The sequence below is a fragment of the Mercenaria mercenaria genome, chromosome 8 (assembly GCF_021730395.1).
Source record: "Mercenaria mercenaria strain notata chromosome 8, MADL_Memer_1, whole genome shotgun sequence".
Lineage (NCBI taxonomy): Eukaryota > Metazoa > Mollusca > Bivalvia > Venerida > Veneridae > Mercenaria > Mercenaria mercenaria.
This window is the reverse complement of record NC_069368.1, coordinates 28,548,216-28,567,323: the sequence shown is the minus strand read 5'-3', so window position 1 is coordinate 28,567,323 and position 19,108 is coordinate 28,548,216. Positions and strand designations below refer to the sequence as shown.

The window sequence follows — 19,108 nt, the reverse complement described above, 5'->3', positions numbered from 1 at the left end:
AGATCACATAGGCACAGTGCAATCTCTCTATACTGAACATCACTGAGAGTAAAATATGTTTGCTATGAAGAGGCTGTTGCTCCTGGAGATGTGAATTTAAATTTTCTGTGTTGGGAAATCAAGACTTTCCAGTAATATTCTTTGTATAATGCTTAACTAAATGCTTTCAAATCAAGTTCTATGCTACAGAAAAAAGACATTTCCAAGACACAAAGCAGTTTTCTCGGACAATTTTATTTGGTATTTTGCATCAATATTTCTTGCATGGTATGAAATTCAAAAGCAGAAATATAAGAGCTTTACAACATTATCTTACAGAAAAGGTGGTCTCATTTTGCCAATACTGTTTATTAATAAAATTCTAAAGTATATACCGAATCATCATTTTTCAGGAAAGAAATTTTTGAATTTTGCCTTCTATCCACCCCTGTATCAAGCCTTTTAAGAAAAAAATATTAACTGATTGCTAAATAAAATAATTGCATAAAGTTCCTTGACATTTTCCAATTTTTTTCGAAATTTCCCTTAATTCCCTATTAATTTTTAATTTCCCATACTTTCCTCTGCTTCAAGGGAAACACCGTATTTGGTATACCAACCTGTCCAGCATAGTGCAATATGGTGAATCTACTGTCATTGCTACTCTGGGCTGCCTTGTAGTATGGCACATTGCCGAACTTCTGGTTAAACTTTGCCACCAAGGTCTTCTCTGATGCCTACAAACATATTACAATTGTTTAACCCTTAGCCTGCTAAATTTCTAAAATGGACTGGTCCATCATTCAATTAGAGCAATAACATTTCTTATTCGAAGGGGTGTTCACTGAAAATTTACTGACTGAATAGCGAACAGTGCAGGTTGTGCACTGCACAAACTGCACGGATGTGCAGGCTGATCTTGGTCTGCACTGGTCGCAAAGGCAGAATCACTTGCCGCCAGCAGGCTAAAGTTTAAACATGACAAATTTGATAATTTCCTTATTTACTTGCAGACACACAAATAAATAATATAATACTGTGAATGTGTCAAAATTCTGGTTAATCTTTGCCACCAAAGTCTTCTCTTGTTGCCTAAAACTATTACATTAAGTTTAAACATGACAAAATTTTGATCATTTCTTTTTATTCATGAAGACAAAATTATTATATGTAGACTATCGTGAATTGGCCAAAATTATTATCTTTGATAAATTCTTCTCTAATGTGCCTAAAACCGCGCAAATCTTCTCATTAAAAATTTTCATGCAGCGAACAAAATAATCATATACTGTGAAATGTTCAATTCTGTTGATATAAAATCTTGTGTTTTGTCGAAAAAGTTACTTTTTTTCCGACTTACTTAAGGTTGAAATTAAAACTACTAAAATCTACAAGGAACCTTTTTTCACATTTTACATTAGTTACTTCGACTGCTCAGTAACTGAGTGATGAGAGAATTTCTTACCCTTGGAAATCTACTCTCTTCATCCAGTACAGTTAATATGCCAACTGGTCTTCCCAAAAACAAGTCCTGGAAATTGAAAATAAACAACATTCAAATAGTGTATACTGGTATACACAAACTATTTTTTTTTGTTGTTTTTTTTTTTTCAGCTTACATCTAGAGAAAAAAGGTTAAAATTAAGTTAAAATATTACATAATTATGTGCTATATCAGAGTCTTCAAATAAAATATTTCATCTTAATATGGATAATCCTCTTCAAAAATATTAAACCTGGTTTGAATATAAAACATACAGTGGTTCTATTCCGGTTGATATCTTCATGACTGTATAAACTTACCAACAGTGGCTGATTGTCAACAAATTTTATTTCATTCCAGTCAATACCTTCACGACTATATTCCTCTTGTTCCTGTTTAAACACATGCTGAAATATACACAAAATATGACGTTAGCCTAGGAGCGTGCTGGCAAGCAATTACTTTTGTTGTGAACCAGAAAAGATTTCCAGTTCATTAATCAGTACAAAAATTCATGATGATTTTTTTGTAAGTGGTTCGGTAGTCTAGTGGTAACATGCATTACTGTCAATCCAGAGGTCCAGGGTTCAAATCCCAGGCTTGACACTGGAAATTTCTGAGATGCTCTGGAGTGTCTCCCTTCCAATTAAGAGGCTATTACTGGTTCTTCCCAGAAAAAGCGGCTTCCCGTGTATAAGTGCTCTACGCTGGGGCACAGGCTGTCTATTCATAAACAACTAGGCTGAATTGGCCAGACATGCGTCAATCTAAATTTCTCTTTCTCTCTCTCTCTCTGTCATAGCAGCTTTGTCTCATTCTGTGCCTCTGGTCAACTCACTCTGTATGTGTGGCTGCTGTTGTATGTGTAATTTATTTCAGCTCAGCTGTGATGAAAGCTTAAGTTTATTTGAATCACTCTTGAGTCCACTTTCTGGAATAATTAGCACTGTTGTCATATCAGGAGACATGGTCATGACCCCTGTGGGGCTCAAACACATGGCCTCTGGGTCGAGTGGCGGATACCTTAAACACTAGACCACTGCTCCTCTTTGAAATGCTTTTGAATTGTAAGCATAACAAAATAAAGCTGATACTAACATGGTTGAAAAAGTACTGTAGCTGTTCATTAGCAAGATTAATGCAGGCTTGTTCGAAACTGTTCTTCTCGAAATGTTCAAATCCGAAAATATCCAGAATGCCGATCTCCCTCTGCTCACTATGCGGAACAATGTGTGTAGGGGCCAGTAACTGATTCACTTTATTCACGATCCAACCAAACAGGCGACCATACAAAATTTTAGCCACAGCATTTCTTGCCTCTGAAATATCGAAACATACTGGTTTAAACAACTAACAAATGAAAATTTGTCTTGTTCATGCAACCATGTTTCCAGCACTAACTTAAAAATGTATAAAAGCAAAAGATATTTTTAATCAGTGAAATAATTCAAAATGAAGGCAACAGGTAATAATGGCAGTGGTCAGTAATTAAAACATTATATTCAAAAGCATAAAAAAATGTGTACATGCAAGTGTAGACCTGTGCATCAGTGTGCATGCGTATATACATGATTGTGTGTTTGGGCTGTTTCTTTGTTTTTGTCTGTTTAACATCACAACGATAAAATTATAGGTCATATGGTGACTTTCCTTCTTTGATGGTCGAGGAAGACCACAGGTGCACCTCCGTGCATTATTTCATCACAACAGGCACCTGGTTAGAACCACCGACTTTCTGTTAGCCAGCTGGATGGCTTCCTCACATAAAGAATTCAACACCCTGAGTGAGACCTGAACCCACGTTGGTACGGGGCAAGTGATTTGAACTCAGAGACCTTAGCCATTTGGCCACAGAGGACTAATGTGGAATTGGAAGAAAGATACTAAGAAAAATATGCTTCAGTTATGCAAATTTACATCTTTTCTGTCCTTTATGTAAGTTAGACATGGTTTGATACAGATTTTAGGATCATGGGGAAAAAATGTGCAAAGTATAAAATAAAACTGCTGCAGAAGAATGGATATTATTTAGGTAATATAAATAATAATTAATTTGTCAGCTCCTCAAGTTATCACTGAATTCAATATATTTTACCTTCTGCCTGCTGTTTGGTGTAATGTCGAGTAACCTGTTCTCCTCTGGTATGTGTAACAATGGATGTCATAGTTCCTGCAAGGTCCTGGCTATCTACACCCAATAATTTCTGAAATTCAACAATGTCCCTAAATTGCAAAATCTATTAAGGCAGTTATATATTTGACAGAAACATAAAATCCCTGCCGTATTAAAATTGTGTTCATCATCTATGATAGTCTTGTAGCTTAAAATATCACACAGCAATTTCCTCTAATAAGATTGTGGCAAACTGATACAGGGCATTGACTGTAAAGACATCAAAACCTGGAGTTAAAGGTTCAAATCTCAAAGATCTTTGAGTCGATGGCTTGAAAGTGGTGTAAAATCCATTACCACAGCAATATCATAGGAGTCTGTGCTGTCTAGTTTTAATCAAAGTTATAAATAAATAACTTTTTTAACAAATAAAATAAATCTAACTATTTGCTGCAAATAGGTTTAAACATAGAAAAACCGCACCTCCTCTTCCTTGCTATCATGTTTTCCTACCAACTGTTCCCCAACTGCATAATATGATGTCCAATTAATAATAGCAACTAATACCTCACTGTAATCAGTATTTGATCTTTTTTTCAGCAAACCATAGTATTTCTAATGTGCCTGAGAAATAGGATCTGTCTCAAATACTTACTGCAACAACATCTACTGGAGCCATATCTGGAATATTTGAGGCATCATTATCATCTTCTTCAAAGCTCACATTTCCAAGGTGAAGGACACTGGTTACCATGGTAAACATATCATATTGTTCCTAAAATTGACAAAAATATATTTCATAGGTAAAGGTCACTAGTTACCATGGTGAACATAGACCATATTGTTTCTAAAAATAACATAAACATTATTTTTCAAGCTGAAAGATACTAGTTATTATGGTGAATACTCCATATTGTTCCTAAAAATAACAGAAAAATGAAGGACACTGAATACCATAGTGAACATATCATATTGTTTCTACGTTACAGAATTATAATTTTTTGAAGACTACATCGACACTCTTGAAGCTAGTATGGAAACTTTCCAATTTAAATGGTGAATAAAGACACTAGCTAGATGCTCCTAGATACAGACCATAATTAATATAATGAGCCAAGCCAGGCTGAAACCCACAGCAAGTGATTCAAACTTGGTAATTTTTAACACTCAGTCACATAGACGCTTCTTTTTTTCCTTTGGAGACCATGTTCCGAAACATTTAAAGCACAAACAAAACTTCCAATAGTAAATAGAGAACTAAAACACTGCCTACCCCACATTCCACTCCCCCATACTCAGCATTCAATTCAATCAGGAAAATTTCATTAAGTAAGGACATAAAACAGAACATCAGCAGAAGACTTTACTTACCCCCACACTCTCCACCCCACCCCAACCCACCACACCACCACCATTCCCTAATTACCCCACATTCCACTCCCCCATACTCAGCATTCAATTCAATCAGGAAAATTTCATTAAGTAAGGACATAAAACAGAACATCAGCAGAAGACTTAACTTACCCCCACACTCTCCACCCCACCCCAACCCACCACACCACCACCATTCCCTAATTACCCCACATTCCACTCCCCCATACTCAGCATTCAATTCAATCAGGACAATTTCATTAAGTAAGGACATAAAACAGAACATCAACAGAAGAATTTACTTACCCCTCACACTCTCCACCCCACCCCAACCCACCACACCACCACCATTCCCTAATTACCAATGTTCAATTTATTTATCCAACAACATTTTGTTAAATAAAGATAAAAGGCAAACATCAGCCGTAGAATGTGGTTTCCCCTGACGGTGACCCCATTCTCCAACTGCCCCCTACATGCATCCACCTCTCCCTTATCTCTGGTGTTCAATTTTTCCAGTACAATTTCGTAAAATAAGGAAATTAAGGTAGAATGTTTTTATTACCTCATCAGTGAAGCCAACCAAGTCCAAAGCATTGAGTAGTTCATCATACTTCACTTTAGAAGATTCCTTGTCTTTGGATACTCCAGCAGTACCGCAAGCTAAATATCTGCAAGATCAAATAAGTAACAATTTCATTTATTATATGCAAAACAGTTTTTATATGATACTGAATAAAATTTAATACTGATTAACAATGGGTAATATATTCTACTGTAAATTGGGTACTTTTAATATTTTTAGCTTAATACTTAAAATACCAATTATTATTAACAGAGCCGTACATGAATTAAAAACAGTCATGAATTAAGAATTCCCGTACGAAACCTTACGCCCAGAAAAATCTGAGAAAACCGCCTAAGGTGTAGGCGGATTCTGCTTAAACTGCAATTCAGGTTAATATAGCGCAGATTCTGCCTATAAGCAGGAATACGCAGCGAAATATGCAAATTTTCTAAGGCGGAAACCAGTTAATTAAAAAATCCACCTAGCCAATATTTAGGAGGAAAAAAATACGCCTTAAAATTCTGCCTAGAGAATTCACTAGCAGGAAAAAAATCCGCCTTAAGAAATTCTTAACAAGAAAAAAGTCTGCCATTTGGTTAAATTGTAAGAATCTAAAAAATACAAAGTACAATGCTACATGTATATCAAAATTTCAGTGTTGTAACGATTTATAGCTTTAACTGTAATTTTCATTTTTCTAATTATTTAAGCAAAATACATATTTTTGACAAAATAAGAAGCATGGGGATCAAGTACTGATCAAAACATTTACAATGTACAAGAATTAAAAGTCATGAAAACTGATGACAAAAATAAGTCTGCATCTGTTTAGAATTATATGAATCAAATAAATGGAAAAAATATCACATTGTACTTTTGATTTCATGCCTTGTGTATTATATATATATAAAGGCACTTACTGTAGCTGATACCATTATGCTATTCACATAAATCTACTGTGCTCCACATGGTCCAGAATTTCAAACTATACAAACTATCATTTTTCCGCCAAAACTGGTGCTATTTTATTCAAAAATCATGAAATTCATTAAGTCAGTCTAACTTTTCCGCCTAAGCCCGTAGGCGGAATACTGGTAAACTTAGAAGGATTCCATGTCCGTCTTATTTTAGCAGGAAAATCTTTGTTAGACAGATATTTTAGGTGGTTTCCTGCTTATTTAAGGCAGAATCTGGTTAATATTTTCGTACGGAAAGTATCAACTACCCTCTTAAATGCTTGGAAACCATAAAAGCTACAGTTAAAGAACTCAGGAGTTCCAGATTTTAAAGCTTGATTTTATATACATTTAAAAAACAAAACTGAGCATTAACTGAAATCGGGCAGACTTGTCTTAGTAGCCACCTATATAACGCCTTAACCAGCCAGTTTAATACAGGTTTAACTGTAAAGTCATATTTGTGCACAAATACTACCAGTGGACATAAAAACCTAGCTTTAAAACCCATTATTTTCTATTTTACAATGCATTTTATCACGTTAACAATGACCACCAGTCCTGCAAACAAAGACCATTGTTTAGCTCTACAAAATCTGGTTTTACTGTATATTCTACTATGCTTGTTTCTGTTAAAACATGCTTGCGCTAAAATGACTTCACGTTAACGTGCGATGACATCAATGTTTTTGTTTAGACCAAGAAAGAGCGCTACTATATATTTTATCTACTGTTTCAGATTGGGGGCATATTAGAATCGAAATAATGTTTAGCAAAATTGTGCTTTGCCTAAACTAATACACTCAAAATTGATTATATGTCACCAGAATAATTCAAACGGGCTCAGATGCCCGGTGAAATTATTCCGCGAACGTATAACTTCTTTCTGTGTATTAATAACATTAAAACAGCTGTTTTTATATACATTATTTCTTAAATATTTCTTAGGGAAATGCTAACACTATAATAAACTGCTATATCCATTTAACTATAACCATTATACAGCACAAGTCTTCCAGAGCAAACAATGAAGGCTAAATGGGTTTGTCATAAAGAGGTCGGCCATTTTTTCTTATCTGATAGTTATCTGCTGTTGCTGAGAAGTGTTTGCACAATAGGGTTTATAATTCATACTATACCTGTATTTATCTGCCGCAGCTAGACAGAAATGTTCCTGTTTAGTTTTAGGAAGTCCTGCCATCATGTAGTAAAAGATATGGAAAGTCTCTTCCCCAGGACCCTGGTGAACCAGTCGGGACTTCTCCAACAAATATTCAGAGATCTTTGCTCCAAGAACTGTAATGCAAAACTTTCTTTCGAATAAATAAAGCTGCACTGATCTCAGTATTGGTAAAAAATTGTCAAATATTAAACAAGGAAGATTACATTTTTGTTTCAGAAATATATACATTTTGATGCACATGATGCAGGCATGGGCTCCTTTTCAAATGCTTTTTTTTTTTAAAAAAAGCATAGAAACAGGTTTAAGTCCATTAAATTTCAAAATAATAATCTTGCAAATTTTCATTTTATAGAGAACAGTTCTTATACCTCTGATTGCAAGGATCAACAACTCCTGCACCTGATATACATAGTGCAAGGGAGGTAATTAAAGGGAAAATGTGATAATATATTAATAGCCTAGTTTGTTTACACAATTAAGGCACAGTCACATGATACAGCCAAACATATAAAGCAAAGAACCAGCCAGCACGATGGAACAACACAGTTAACCCTTACTCTGCTATATTTCTATAATGAACTTGCCCATCTTTCAGTTTGGACAGCACCATTAAGTGTTAAAAGGGGTGCTTACCAAAAAGATACTGATTGAATGGCGAACAGTGCAGATCATGATCAGACTGCACAGATGTGCAGGTTGATCAGATCTACACTGGTCGCAAAGGTAGAATCAGTCATGTTCAGCATGATAAGGGTTAATTCAAAAGGGCTGCTAAACACAATTTGATATCAGAATAAAAAGAAAATTTAAGAAGTAAGCTAAGCGACTGATTAGGGCAAGTGTTCGCTTCACATAGGTTGCTATGTCAGGTCCAACGGCATATTCATTTGAATATATATAACCAGTGCATCACACAGACAGATGTTAAATCACACGTTGGATTACTATTATTAGTATTGGTGTATTTTTCTACAGTAATTTTGATCTATCCTATAAAGTTGAAAATGTGGAGGGGAAACATTTGAAAATGTCTGAGAAAACTTTTTATATCCAGATTGAAGGTTAAAAACTAAGTTTGGGGTCCCAGTCTCACAACTCAAGAATCTGTCTGGTTGTTTCTGAGTACTCAACAGAAATCGGCCAATGACAAAGGTTTATTTTGAGACTGGTCTTCAAAAACAGCTTTGTAGCCTTGGTCATCAAAAAAAAAAAGAAAAAGTTTTGACAACTAAAGAAAAGAATTAACGTCTTTGTTTACAAAAAAAAGAGCTGAAGGCAATTAATGAAAACAAATCAATCTTAATTTATACCAGTCAATATAGCTCACTCATCCAAGAGAAAATGTGTACAAAAAATAACAGAAACAAGGACAGTTACTGATTACTCCAAATCAGGGTGGCAAAATCATTTCAGATCATTGAAATTCTAATTTGTTTAGTATTTTGATCACAGCATTCTAAACTTCCTGACTTACCTTCAAAATGATCTGCCAAAAGTTCATATAATAAAGTTTCTTTCAAATGAGGTTAAAATTATTATTTGTACAACCAGAATAAATTAAATTATAAAGTAGGTTATAATATGTCATTTTCTAATGAATATATTTATGTACAGAAAAGATGTTTTCTCCTAAGTTTTAAGTGAAATCAGCTCAAACAAAAATAAGGCCTAAAAAAATTGTATGTTTCCGGTATCGCAACCTACTCTGAATTTTTGGCATGATTCTAAATGTTTTTATGACTTTGGAGAATTTTTTTTTAAACACTGCACTTTTTATGCTTTAAAATGATGGTCAGTGATGTCAGAAATCAACTAACAGATGCTCTACAGGCATAACCCTCTTATTTGTATTCATTTTTGACACCAAAATAATTTCCCACTTAATAAAAAAAAAAAAAAAAAAAAAAATTATAGATACTACCTACCCTAATTTTTTTTTAAGCATCTTACCAGGAACAAACATTTTTTTTCAATCTGTGTTTAAGGTTTTCCAACTAACACCATATTTAATGAGCCTGAACTGTAATATATCTTTTCATTATTTATTTCTTTTTATTTTGGCAGTCAGAAGTTAGTTTCCAGGGTTTTTTGAAAACATTTGTTAAGTAGATGTTCACTTTTTATGTACCCAGATTTATTTTTATGTGCCACACACAGATTATTATTTCTAGCTAACAAAATCAAGTATTTTCAAAGTAAAAATGTCCCAGAATATCCCAAAATCACTTTCTAAAAAGCTACTCCTCTGTACATACTAAAATATGTGAACTCACCCTGGCCATTATGAAACTGAAGCTGAATGTATTTCCCAAATCGACTAGAGTTGTCATTCATTAGCGTCTGTGCATTACCAAATGCTTCCAGCAGTGGATTTACCTAGACACAAAATTATATAATTCTGTTTATTATAATGCATTAAATTCTTTTATAGTATAATTTTGGTTTCAATTAATGGTTTCATGTAAGCGACATTTTTGATAAATGCTGACACTTCAGCAGTTTACAGTATACACTCAAACATGTTCTAATGACCCCCTCAGAATAAAGACCTCCTCTGTATAAAGACCAACTCTGATTTGAAGACCACTTATGAAAAAGAGACCACCTCTGAATAAACACCATCTCTGAATTAAAACCACCTCTGAATAAAGACCAACTCTGAATTCAGACCAACTCAGTATAAAGACCACCTCTATATAAAAAACATCTCTATACAATGACCACCTCTAAATAAAGGACATCTCCGTCTAAAGACTGCAACACAATAAAGTGTCTTGAAAAATGTCAACATTTTCTATTCTAAAATCACCAGATTTACTTTTTATTGTCCAGTCTTGTTAACAAAAATCACTAAATTTCATTTCATTTTAGTCTTTATACACAGGACTGGGTTGTTTTTACAGAAAAAAGTTTTACTTGATCTATAAAAATATCAAGCAGACCGAAACTTGTCAATTTGTTTACAATCCTGAGAAAAACATACAATTTTAAAAAAATATATATACTACCTATTTATTTTATTAAGAAGGAAATTTGTTCAAGCATATATCAATTTTTCAACATGAAATTTGGCTGTTTGTCAATTCACTGTAAGCCTTTCAACAAATGTAACTGCTTTCATCACTTGGTACGGGCAAAGTTTCCCATCCTTTAATTGTGAGTAAAAATGGAAGATTACTATTATACATGAGAAGACATAAAAAAAATGTCAGGTCAGTATGCACATACTATACTTGAATTTCAATATCAAAACTTGAAAATTCATGAGCATTTATCAAAGTTGGCCTTGATGGTATTAAATTTCTAACTTAAGGCGTAACCATAGAAGCAATTCATTCATAATTTCTTTAAACACCAACCTAGGAGAGTTAACAGCTCATATTTCATGAAGGATATTACACATTATTTAAAATTGTATCTCAACTATGGGGAAGTTATGATGAAGACAAAACTCTATCAAAGATCTTATTTTTCATGTAATTATAAAAAGTTTCATCTCTATCCCAGTAAACACCTGACGTCGTACCGACGTTGGTTAGACGTTGGTTTTTGGTCGCGACGTCGGCGACCTGAATCCAACGTCTAACCAACGTCATATCTACGACGTCTAATAGACGTCAGACTTAGACGTCTAGAAGACGTTGGAATTAGGTTGGATAGAAAGTCTGATAAATGCTTTTAGTTATAAAACTAACTGGTATAATTTTGCTAGTATTGTTTACAGATATTTACTTGTTTTCATAAAGGCCTGGACATGCGCTTATTAATAATAGTTCATTCTCACAACAAATATTATTTTAATTATGTTACAATATCGCATGAGATTGTCTATTTTCGGAGACGGATTTTTTCACGAACTTAAAACTGTTCAAGATAAAAATGCATTCTATACACATGTATAAATTATTCTAAATTCACACAGATCTCTTCTACACATGTTGTCTATTAGTCACACATTCGCGAGATAAGCCTGCATCGGTTTACACAGTCTTCCTGTAATTTGATATTTATTGGGATAAGATAGAGCAAGTTTATAAATACTTTACACAAAGGGATGGATCCGCAACGTGAGTAACAGATTTTTAAACATTATACTTATTTTAAAAGTTATACTGATTTATATTCCGTATTTTTTTTTTAAAAATTTGACTTATTTTTGTTTGTTACTTTAAAAAAGCAATTTCATTTAATTACATTTTACGAAGTTATAGAATACTTTTTTCATAGAATTTAAAATATTACATATTTGTTTGGCACGTATTAATTATGCTCTTAGTAATAGCACTAGTATATTTGTATATGTTTAATAATGAAACTGTCAAATTTTATACATTTCAGTTGGAAATGTTGGCGGAGTTGAAGAATCATGCAAAAATGACGAAACTTGAAAGTTTCAATTACTTTTTGGACTTATTGTATTAGACTTACGTCGCCGTAATATGAAATAAAGATGATAAAATACATGTGTTGATTATTTGTTTGATTGCAAATTACGTTGAAAATTTGGTCAGATTTTTGTTGAAAAGTGGTTAGATTTAGGTTGGAAAATGGTCGGATTGCGACGTCTAGCCAACGTCAGGATCCGACGTCTAAACGGTTTGCAAATCCAACCAAAATCCAACGTTAATCCGACGTCTATACGACGTCTAACCGACGTCAAATGCCTACTGGGATGAATCAAGGGACAAATTCTTCCGCTTCACAGATCCTATTGTGTGTAAGATCCATCTAAGTTCAGAATCACATAATTATTCATCCGTTCTAAAATGGCTGCTTTTTCCATTACTGCCCATGAACAGACTCAATCAAACCGAGTCTGCAATTTTCACTGTTTGCCTTGTTCTCGGTGCTTCCGAGGGATCTACTTTCCAGATTTTATTTACTTCACAACAACGGGTGTTAAGTGCTGTGTGGCGGCCGTAAAAAGTCGTCCGACTTCATCTCAGTGTTGTTATATTTTCTGGCCCTTCGGGAACATTGATTTCAACTCATTTAGATTTAAAGATTGAATACTGCTTAAGCCGGTGCTAGTGGGCGTGGGCAGTGTTGCTTTTTCCATTACTGCCCATGAACAGACTCAATCAAACCGAGGCTGCAATTTTCACTGTTTGCCTTGTTCTCGGTGCTTCCGAGGGATCTACTTTCCAGATTTTATTTTGGACTATCATTCAATTAGGTCTGCTTACCTTTTTTTTTTAATGTGTGTTCACTGAAAATTTACTTACTGAATAGCACCCAGTGCAGACCATTATCAGCCTGCACAGATGTGATTAGGCTAATCTTGGTCTGCACTGGTAGCAAAGCCAGAATCACCGGGCTAAAGATTAAAATTGAAAACATTTTCTGTCGTAATTGTTTCTCCGCTTCAAATCCTCATACCTGTAAAATCTGCTGTTCAAGCTGTGTGTTACCATGACAAAGTTCCACCAGTTGTTTAATAATCAGTTTTGTGCTCTCTGTCTTACCAGCCCCACTCTCTCCACTGAAAATACATAATATTGTTCAAATTCAATCTATCGCACAACAAAATTCCTTGAATGAATTTTCAAGGGATTTCTGTAGTTATTGTAACTATGAAGTATTTAAAGATCAAATTCCATCATTAAAATGAGAGAAATGCTTGACTGATGTAAACTTATCATATATCATGGAGTAAGGAAGAATTTATTAATTTAGTTTGCTCATCCTAAACAAAGTATTATACACTGATGTGTCTTCAGGTTATTTTACTGAAAAACAAATGATTATAGACATATCTAAATATTCATCTTTTCTTTTTAACAAAGATTTGAATTACTTACATAGACTTATGGGTGAGAATTAATGACAATTTTGAGCAGACTAATCGGTGAGAATTCATAACTTTTTTTTTTTTTTCAGAAATGTATTGACTTATGGGATACATAGACTTATAAAATGAGAAGTATTGTCCACCAGATTTTAGTTCAACTGCAATGCACTGACTTATGGTTGGCTTTAATAGACTTATGAGTAACATAGACTTGTGAGTGAGAACTTATCAGAACTATGTTTACCTGATAAGAATGCACTGGTTTTCTGGTGTTCTGCCTCCATGACCAATCATACACTGGTAGGCACTGTCGGCAATGGCAAATATATGTGGCGGGTGGTCCGTCTTCTTTGCAAGGTTGTACAAGTACGAGGTCTAAAACAAAGAAATACAACTGGAGTTGATATTTGTGTAAAGTTATAGAATTAAGAGCCTCAAAACTCCAAAATCCAACTGGCTTATTCATTTTTTTTGTTGGATTTAACGTCGCACCGACACATGATAGGTCATATGGCGACTTTCCAGCTTTAATGGTGGAGGAAGACCCCAGGTGCCCCTCCATGCATTATTTCATCACGAGCGGGTACCTGGGTAGAACCATCGACCTTCCGTAAGCCAGCTGGATGTCTTTCTCACATGAAGAATTCAACGCCCCGAGTGAGGCTCGAACCCACATCGATGAGGGGCAAGTGATTTAACCACTCGGCCACGGAGGCCCCATTGGCTTATTCATAGCTCAGTCTTGAAACTGACATAAGAAAATGTCAGGTTATGTTACTAATGTACCGGTAAATAAAAATAAGTTGTATTAAAAACTTAATATTTTACATCGATTTTGCATGTTTTAATTAGGTTTTAAGTCTTAAGATCAAATGCCTGACTGTGCAGGTGTACTGTTGGAAAATGACATGTTCTTCTGGGCATTACTCAAGGCAAAGTCTGGCACTTTGGTGGAACCACAAACTTTCCACAGGCAAGCTGGTTAGTGTCTTACAAGAAATAACCCTATACCTCTAGATAGACTCAACCACTACCACTGTTTTTATACTGTCATAAGTCGTAAAACTATTTTTCACAAATTATTTTAAATTTGATTTAAATTTTTTGGTTTTGATATAAATTCCATCTGATATTGTGATCTAAATATAAGGGGAGAGGTGGTCTAGTGGTTAAGGTGTCAGCCGCACAACCCAGAGGTCGTAGGTTTGAATCCCACTGGGGTCACGACCATGACTTCTCACATGACACCAGTACTGGATTTTCCAGGAAGCAGTCTCCAGAGTAGTTCAAATAAGCTTTAAGCTTAAATCATCACAAATTGAGCTAAAATAAATTAGTATCAACTAAACTAATATGGATTTATTTCTCTAACTTAGAACTCATTCAAACACCAATATTAAACTTGCATTTTTTTTTTAATGATATTAAGTATATAAAAGCGATAATTACATTGCTTATCAAGAAATATTACAGTGTATAAACACTCTGAAAGTAAAATAAGAAAAGATATTTCCAAAAGTTTTCGGAAAATATTCATACCTGGTCATCATAGATTCCTATATCTCGGAAAGGATTTACAGCAATAAGGATGTCTCCAACATATGTCTGCAAAAAAGAAGGAAAATGTAATAAAAGGTAAAAAGGAGTCTGAATTCAACCCAATGAAAAATAAAAAAACCCCATTTATTATAAGCATTCACAGCCTTGAACTGTAAGGTACAAAAAAAACAATAAACAAAACTCATAACATTTTATTGTGGAGACATTCTGTATACTCCCATTCAGCTTGGACAAAACTTAAAATTCCGCAGTGTTTTAATTCTACAATATAAAGAAAAAAACAACAAAAAACTGTCCAAAAAGAAAAAAAATGCATTGTTACATGGCTAGAAAAGTACCACTTTCAATACTGCACATGAACTAATACATTAGAATAATATTAAAGGGAGGTAATAAAAAGAAAGGATCAAAATAATTCTTTCTGCTTTGTCAACTGAATATTCAAACTGATTACAAATATATGATATGACAATTACTGAAAATAGATATTAATAACATAAAATCAATTATTTCTATGTTCACAATAATAACCACATTAATAGGCGCATTATAACCAAAGTCATTATGAACCAGACGCACTAAGCCTTTATCACATGTTAAAGCTCCACCCACTTTGACTCATCAACATAGAATGAGCAAATTATGTCAAATATCAGTATGATATGAAATCCTATAACTTCCTTGACATTTTACCTCTGGACTTTGAATGAAGATTGTATTAGTTTATCTAAATCAATATAAATTTACATAACTACAGACCATGAATCTAAATTTGATACATTCAAACTTTTCACATGATAACAATACAGTTTTTTGTCATCTGACACAAAGGATGGATCATATTTTAAATACTATTCAAATTGAAGGAGGATGTGTTTTGATACATGTACTATATAAAAGGATGTCCTGAATCATTTATGTTATAATTATCTTTTTTTTTCTAGAAATTTAGACAGTAAAATACTTTCATTTAGTTACTAATTGCATTATATAAGCAGTATATATCAAATTTTATGTACATGGTACATGTATGGCATCAGATTGTGTATTATTTAGAAAATTAAGCTCTCTAATGGGTGTTGGGGGAGAGGGGGAATGTGCGGGTGGGGCAGTCCCCACTCAGATGCCTGTGCTTTAATTGTCCCCACTCCCCCACAACTTTTGATGCCACCACCCCCAAACTGAAATAACAATGAATAAGGAACTTCAGAACCTGTTTTAATATATAGAGCATTTTAATGTACTGTAATGTTTTTTCTCAAGAACATTTTTGTTACTATTGTGCAAAACTTTTCTTTAAAAATATGGAGTGGTTTTGCTGGATGTCACTCCCTAGGCCACTCCCCCCTCATGTTAACTTTCTAATTTCACCTTCTTCTGTGTCTAGTGTTGGTTTTAGAAATCAGCTATGAAATAGAACCCTTTTGAGCTTTGATGAAATTCAGTTACTTTAAATCTAACCCTTATTATGCTGGACACCTTTGCCGCCAGTGCAGATCATGATCAGTTTGCACATCCATACAGTCTGATCAAGATCTGCAGTTTGCCATTCAGTCAGTATCTTTTTGGTATTAGAGCACCCCTTTAAACAGTTAATAGTTCTCACAGTCCAAACAGAAAGATGGACAATTCATTATAGAAATTTAGCAGGGTAACGGGTTAATTAACACATGCATCATTCTGTTTTGATTTATGTGAAAATCTGATCTTCATCTGGAGTTATGTCCCTTTAAATTTACTGAACTAAGTTGCTTGTATACATTATGTATTCTATTAAAATAAAAGATAACATCAGCATTATGCAATGTCATTTCTGATCTATGATGTGTCAATATATCTGTGTATTATATACTTTAACAATATATTTACAATGGTTTGCTCGGTGTCAAATATATGACAGATTTGTTAGAAACACGAAAAGTCATTTTTATGCTACCTATAATAGTTTTACGATGCATTTTACATTTATTAATTGATGCCATTGAACTCATTTGAAGTTGTTGTCAATATATGCTTTAACTATTACAATGTGTCATGACAATTAATAGACACAATTTTATAGATGGGCTTTAAATTGTTGGTTACTGATCAACATAATGTGTACATCACTTCACAACAAAACAGAAAGTATATCAATGCAGGTGCCAACACTCCTCTGTAAATGCTTGACACATAGCAAAAAGAGTTATGGTACTTGACCTTCTAACACCAAGATAATAATGAAGCTCTATTGAATTTCAAGAAAAGTTGACCATATGCCAAAATTTAAACAAGAAATTCTAATCATCATTTTCCTTAGTGCATGTATGAAAAGGGCCATAACTATGACAATATGCACCAAAGAATTATAAATGGTTCTTGCTCTACTTTCTCAACTAATGATGATAATTCAAAGCAAAAGTTTGTTTAGTTTTTGAGATAAAATGGATCTAAACCAGCAATGCCCATGCTGATGATCAAGTGATGACAATACCTCATAGACTTTTTTTTAAAAAATCAGATAAGCTAAAAAGTAAAAAATCGGCCATAATTTTGGAAAATATCTAATAATTTTAGATGCACATGCATGTTCACATCACAGAAATACACTGCCAGACTGCTGAAACTACAGATCGAGGGCTTAGAGCGAAACTGTTCTATCTGTATATAGAAATAGAAGCAGATAGACCAGTTTCGCTCTAAGCCCTCGAGATACACTATTGCAATTCTTACTTGTCAAATAATTAAAGATACCACCAAGAAATCATTTTTGACTTCAAGATATCATGTGAAATCCAAGCTGTATTCATACTTCTCCCCAAATTAAGAATTTATTTATTTATTTTATTATTTTTTTTTTTTTTTTTGGTTGTCCAAAAACTTTCTGGTAAAATATTAGATTAAGCTTGTAAACCCCCTGTAAAGGTTACAAAATAAAGTATATATAATTATTATGAATAAAGTTTAATGAAATAATATACTGAATATCATGCTCCATCCAGCTTATTATAAATCTCAGAGGGGGGTCGATCTGACCCCCCCCCCCCACCCCCTTTCGGAAAATTTTGAAATTTAGTGCTTCATTTTCTGCATTCCAAGGCATTTTAGGAGCATTTAAGAACACCTTTCCACTGCAGTTTTATATACAACATATCTCTTATTTTCACAGTTTTATGTGCTGACCTGTTAAATTTGGGGATAATGATAAAATCAAGTTTTCTTCAAGGTAGAAGTCTTAGATTCTTTTAGATAATTAATATAAATATGAATTATGTCGGGGTCGTATGAAGAAGCAGCCGGTCCCCCCTCTCTCTCTCTCTCTGGATCCGCGCATGAATATATAACTTAAATACATTTTAAGACAGATGGTCCTTTCCATTCAATTCGATCCATTCCAAAACATATTTGATCTGAATATTTAAAAAAAAAAAATGTGCATGCAAAAATAATATACCCGTGTAACAAAGCACAATTTTAAATCAATTGCACATTGCACGCTATTAGCTACGTTTGTACGCGGAAGTTTAGATCCAACTTACATATATATCATTATTGTAATATCTAATCTTCAATTCATCCAATAAAACTTTTTCATCCAATTTCGCCAAGGTAGCCAAATCTTCAACTTTTCCAGGTGGCGGTCGCTCCATCTTGCTTTTTATCTGTTTAAAATGTCACTGTTAATATTCCACTTTATAAGTAGTATTTCCACTTTGACTGTGTATTGTGTGTTTACTTTTACAAGATCGATTATCTTTATAAAAATAGATCGTCACGATCTGTTGATTACAGGTAGACGTCAATACACTTACTAACTACAAATTTACCTAAAAATAGTAACATTGGTTTATTTGCGTGAAAGGTTTTCGTGACAGATTGAAATGTGTCACCCGCGTCAGTTAGTATCTTAGATGCTTTAATGCCATATAAGGAATGTCAAAGTTGATCATACAAAATCGATTATTAAATGTCTCGTGCGGTAAGAAATAAATGAGACAGTATGACAGAGCATTCTAGTTCAAAGAAATTATAGATGTGGTAATTCTTTTTGTAGCTCAATATAAAATGGAAAATGTATAATCTCTTCAAAACATTCTCCTTTTAATAAAAGTTCACCTGTTTTTT

At 33.8% G+C, this 19,108-nt stretch overlaps 1 protein-coding gene across 1 annotated transcript in view; it reads right to left on the bottom strand.

Annotated features, from left to right (window-relative positions):
* Nucleotides 1-18,769, bottom strand: part of LOC123565430 (myosin-IIIb-like) — a 57,262-nt gene extending 38,493 nt beyond the window's left edge. The window contains exons 1-13 of the mRNA XM_053549628.1: nucleotides 18,523-18,769; nucleotides 14,984-15,049; nucleotides 13,689-13,819; nucleotides 13,033-13,135; nucleotides 9,927-10,029; nucleotides 7,610-7,766; nucleotides 5,512-5,617; nucleotides 4,231-4,350; nucleotides 3,558-3,666; nucleotides 2,561-2,781; nucleotides 1,783-1,869; nucleotides 1,445-1,510; nucleotides 600-716 (exon numbers count right to left, since the gene is read on the bottom strand). Of these exons, the coding sequence (XP_053405603.1) occupies nucleotides 600-716; nucleotides 1,445-1,510; nucleotides 1,783-1,869; nucleotides 2,561-2,781; nucleotides 3,558-3,666; nucleotides 4,231-4,350; nucleotides 5,512-5,617; nucleotides 7,610-7,766; nucleotides 9,927-10,029; nucleotides 13,033-13,135; nucleotides 13,689-13,819; nucleotides 14,984-15,049; nucleotides 18,523-18,633 (1,497 nt within the window). The 5' untranslated portion in view covers nucleotides 18,634-18,769. The remainder of the gene's footprint in view (nucleotides 1-599; nucleotides 717-1,444; nucleotides 1,511-1,782; nucleotides 1,870-2,560; nucleotides 2,782-3,557; nucleotides 3,667-4,230; nucleotides 4,351-5,511; nucleotides 5,618-7,609; nucleotides 7,767-9,926; nucleotides 10,030-13,032; nucleotides 13,136-13,688; nucleotides 13,820-14,983; nucleotides 15,050-18,522) is intronic.
* Nucleotides 18,770-19,108: the final 339 nt, after the last annotated feature.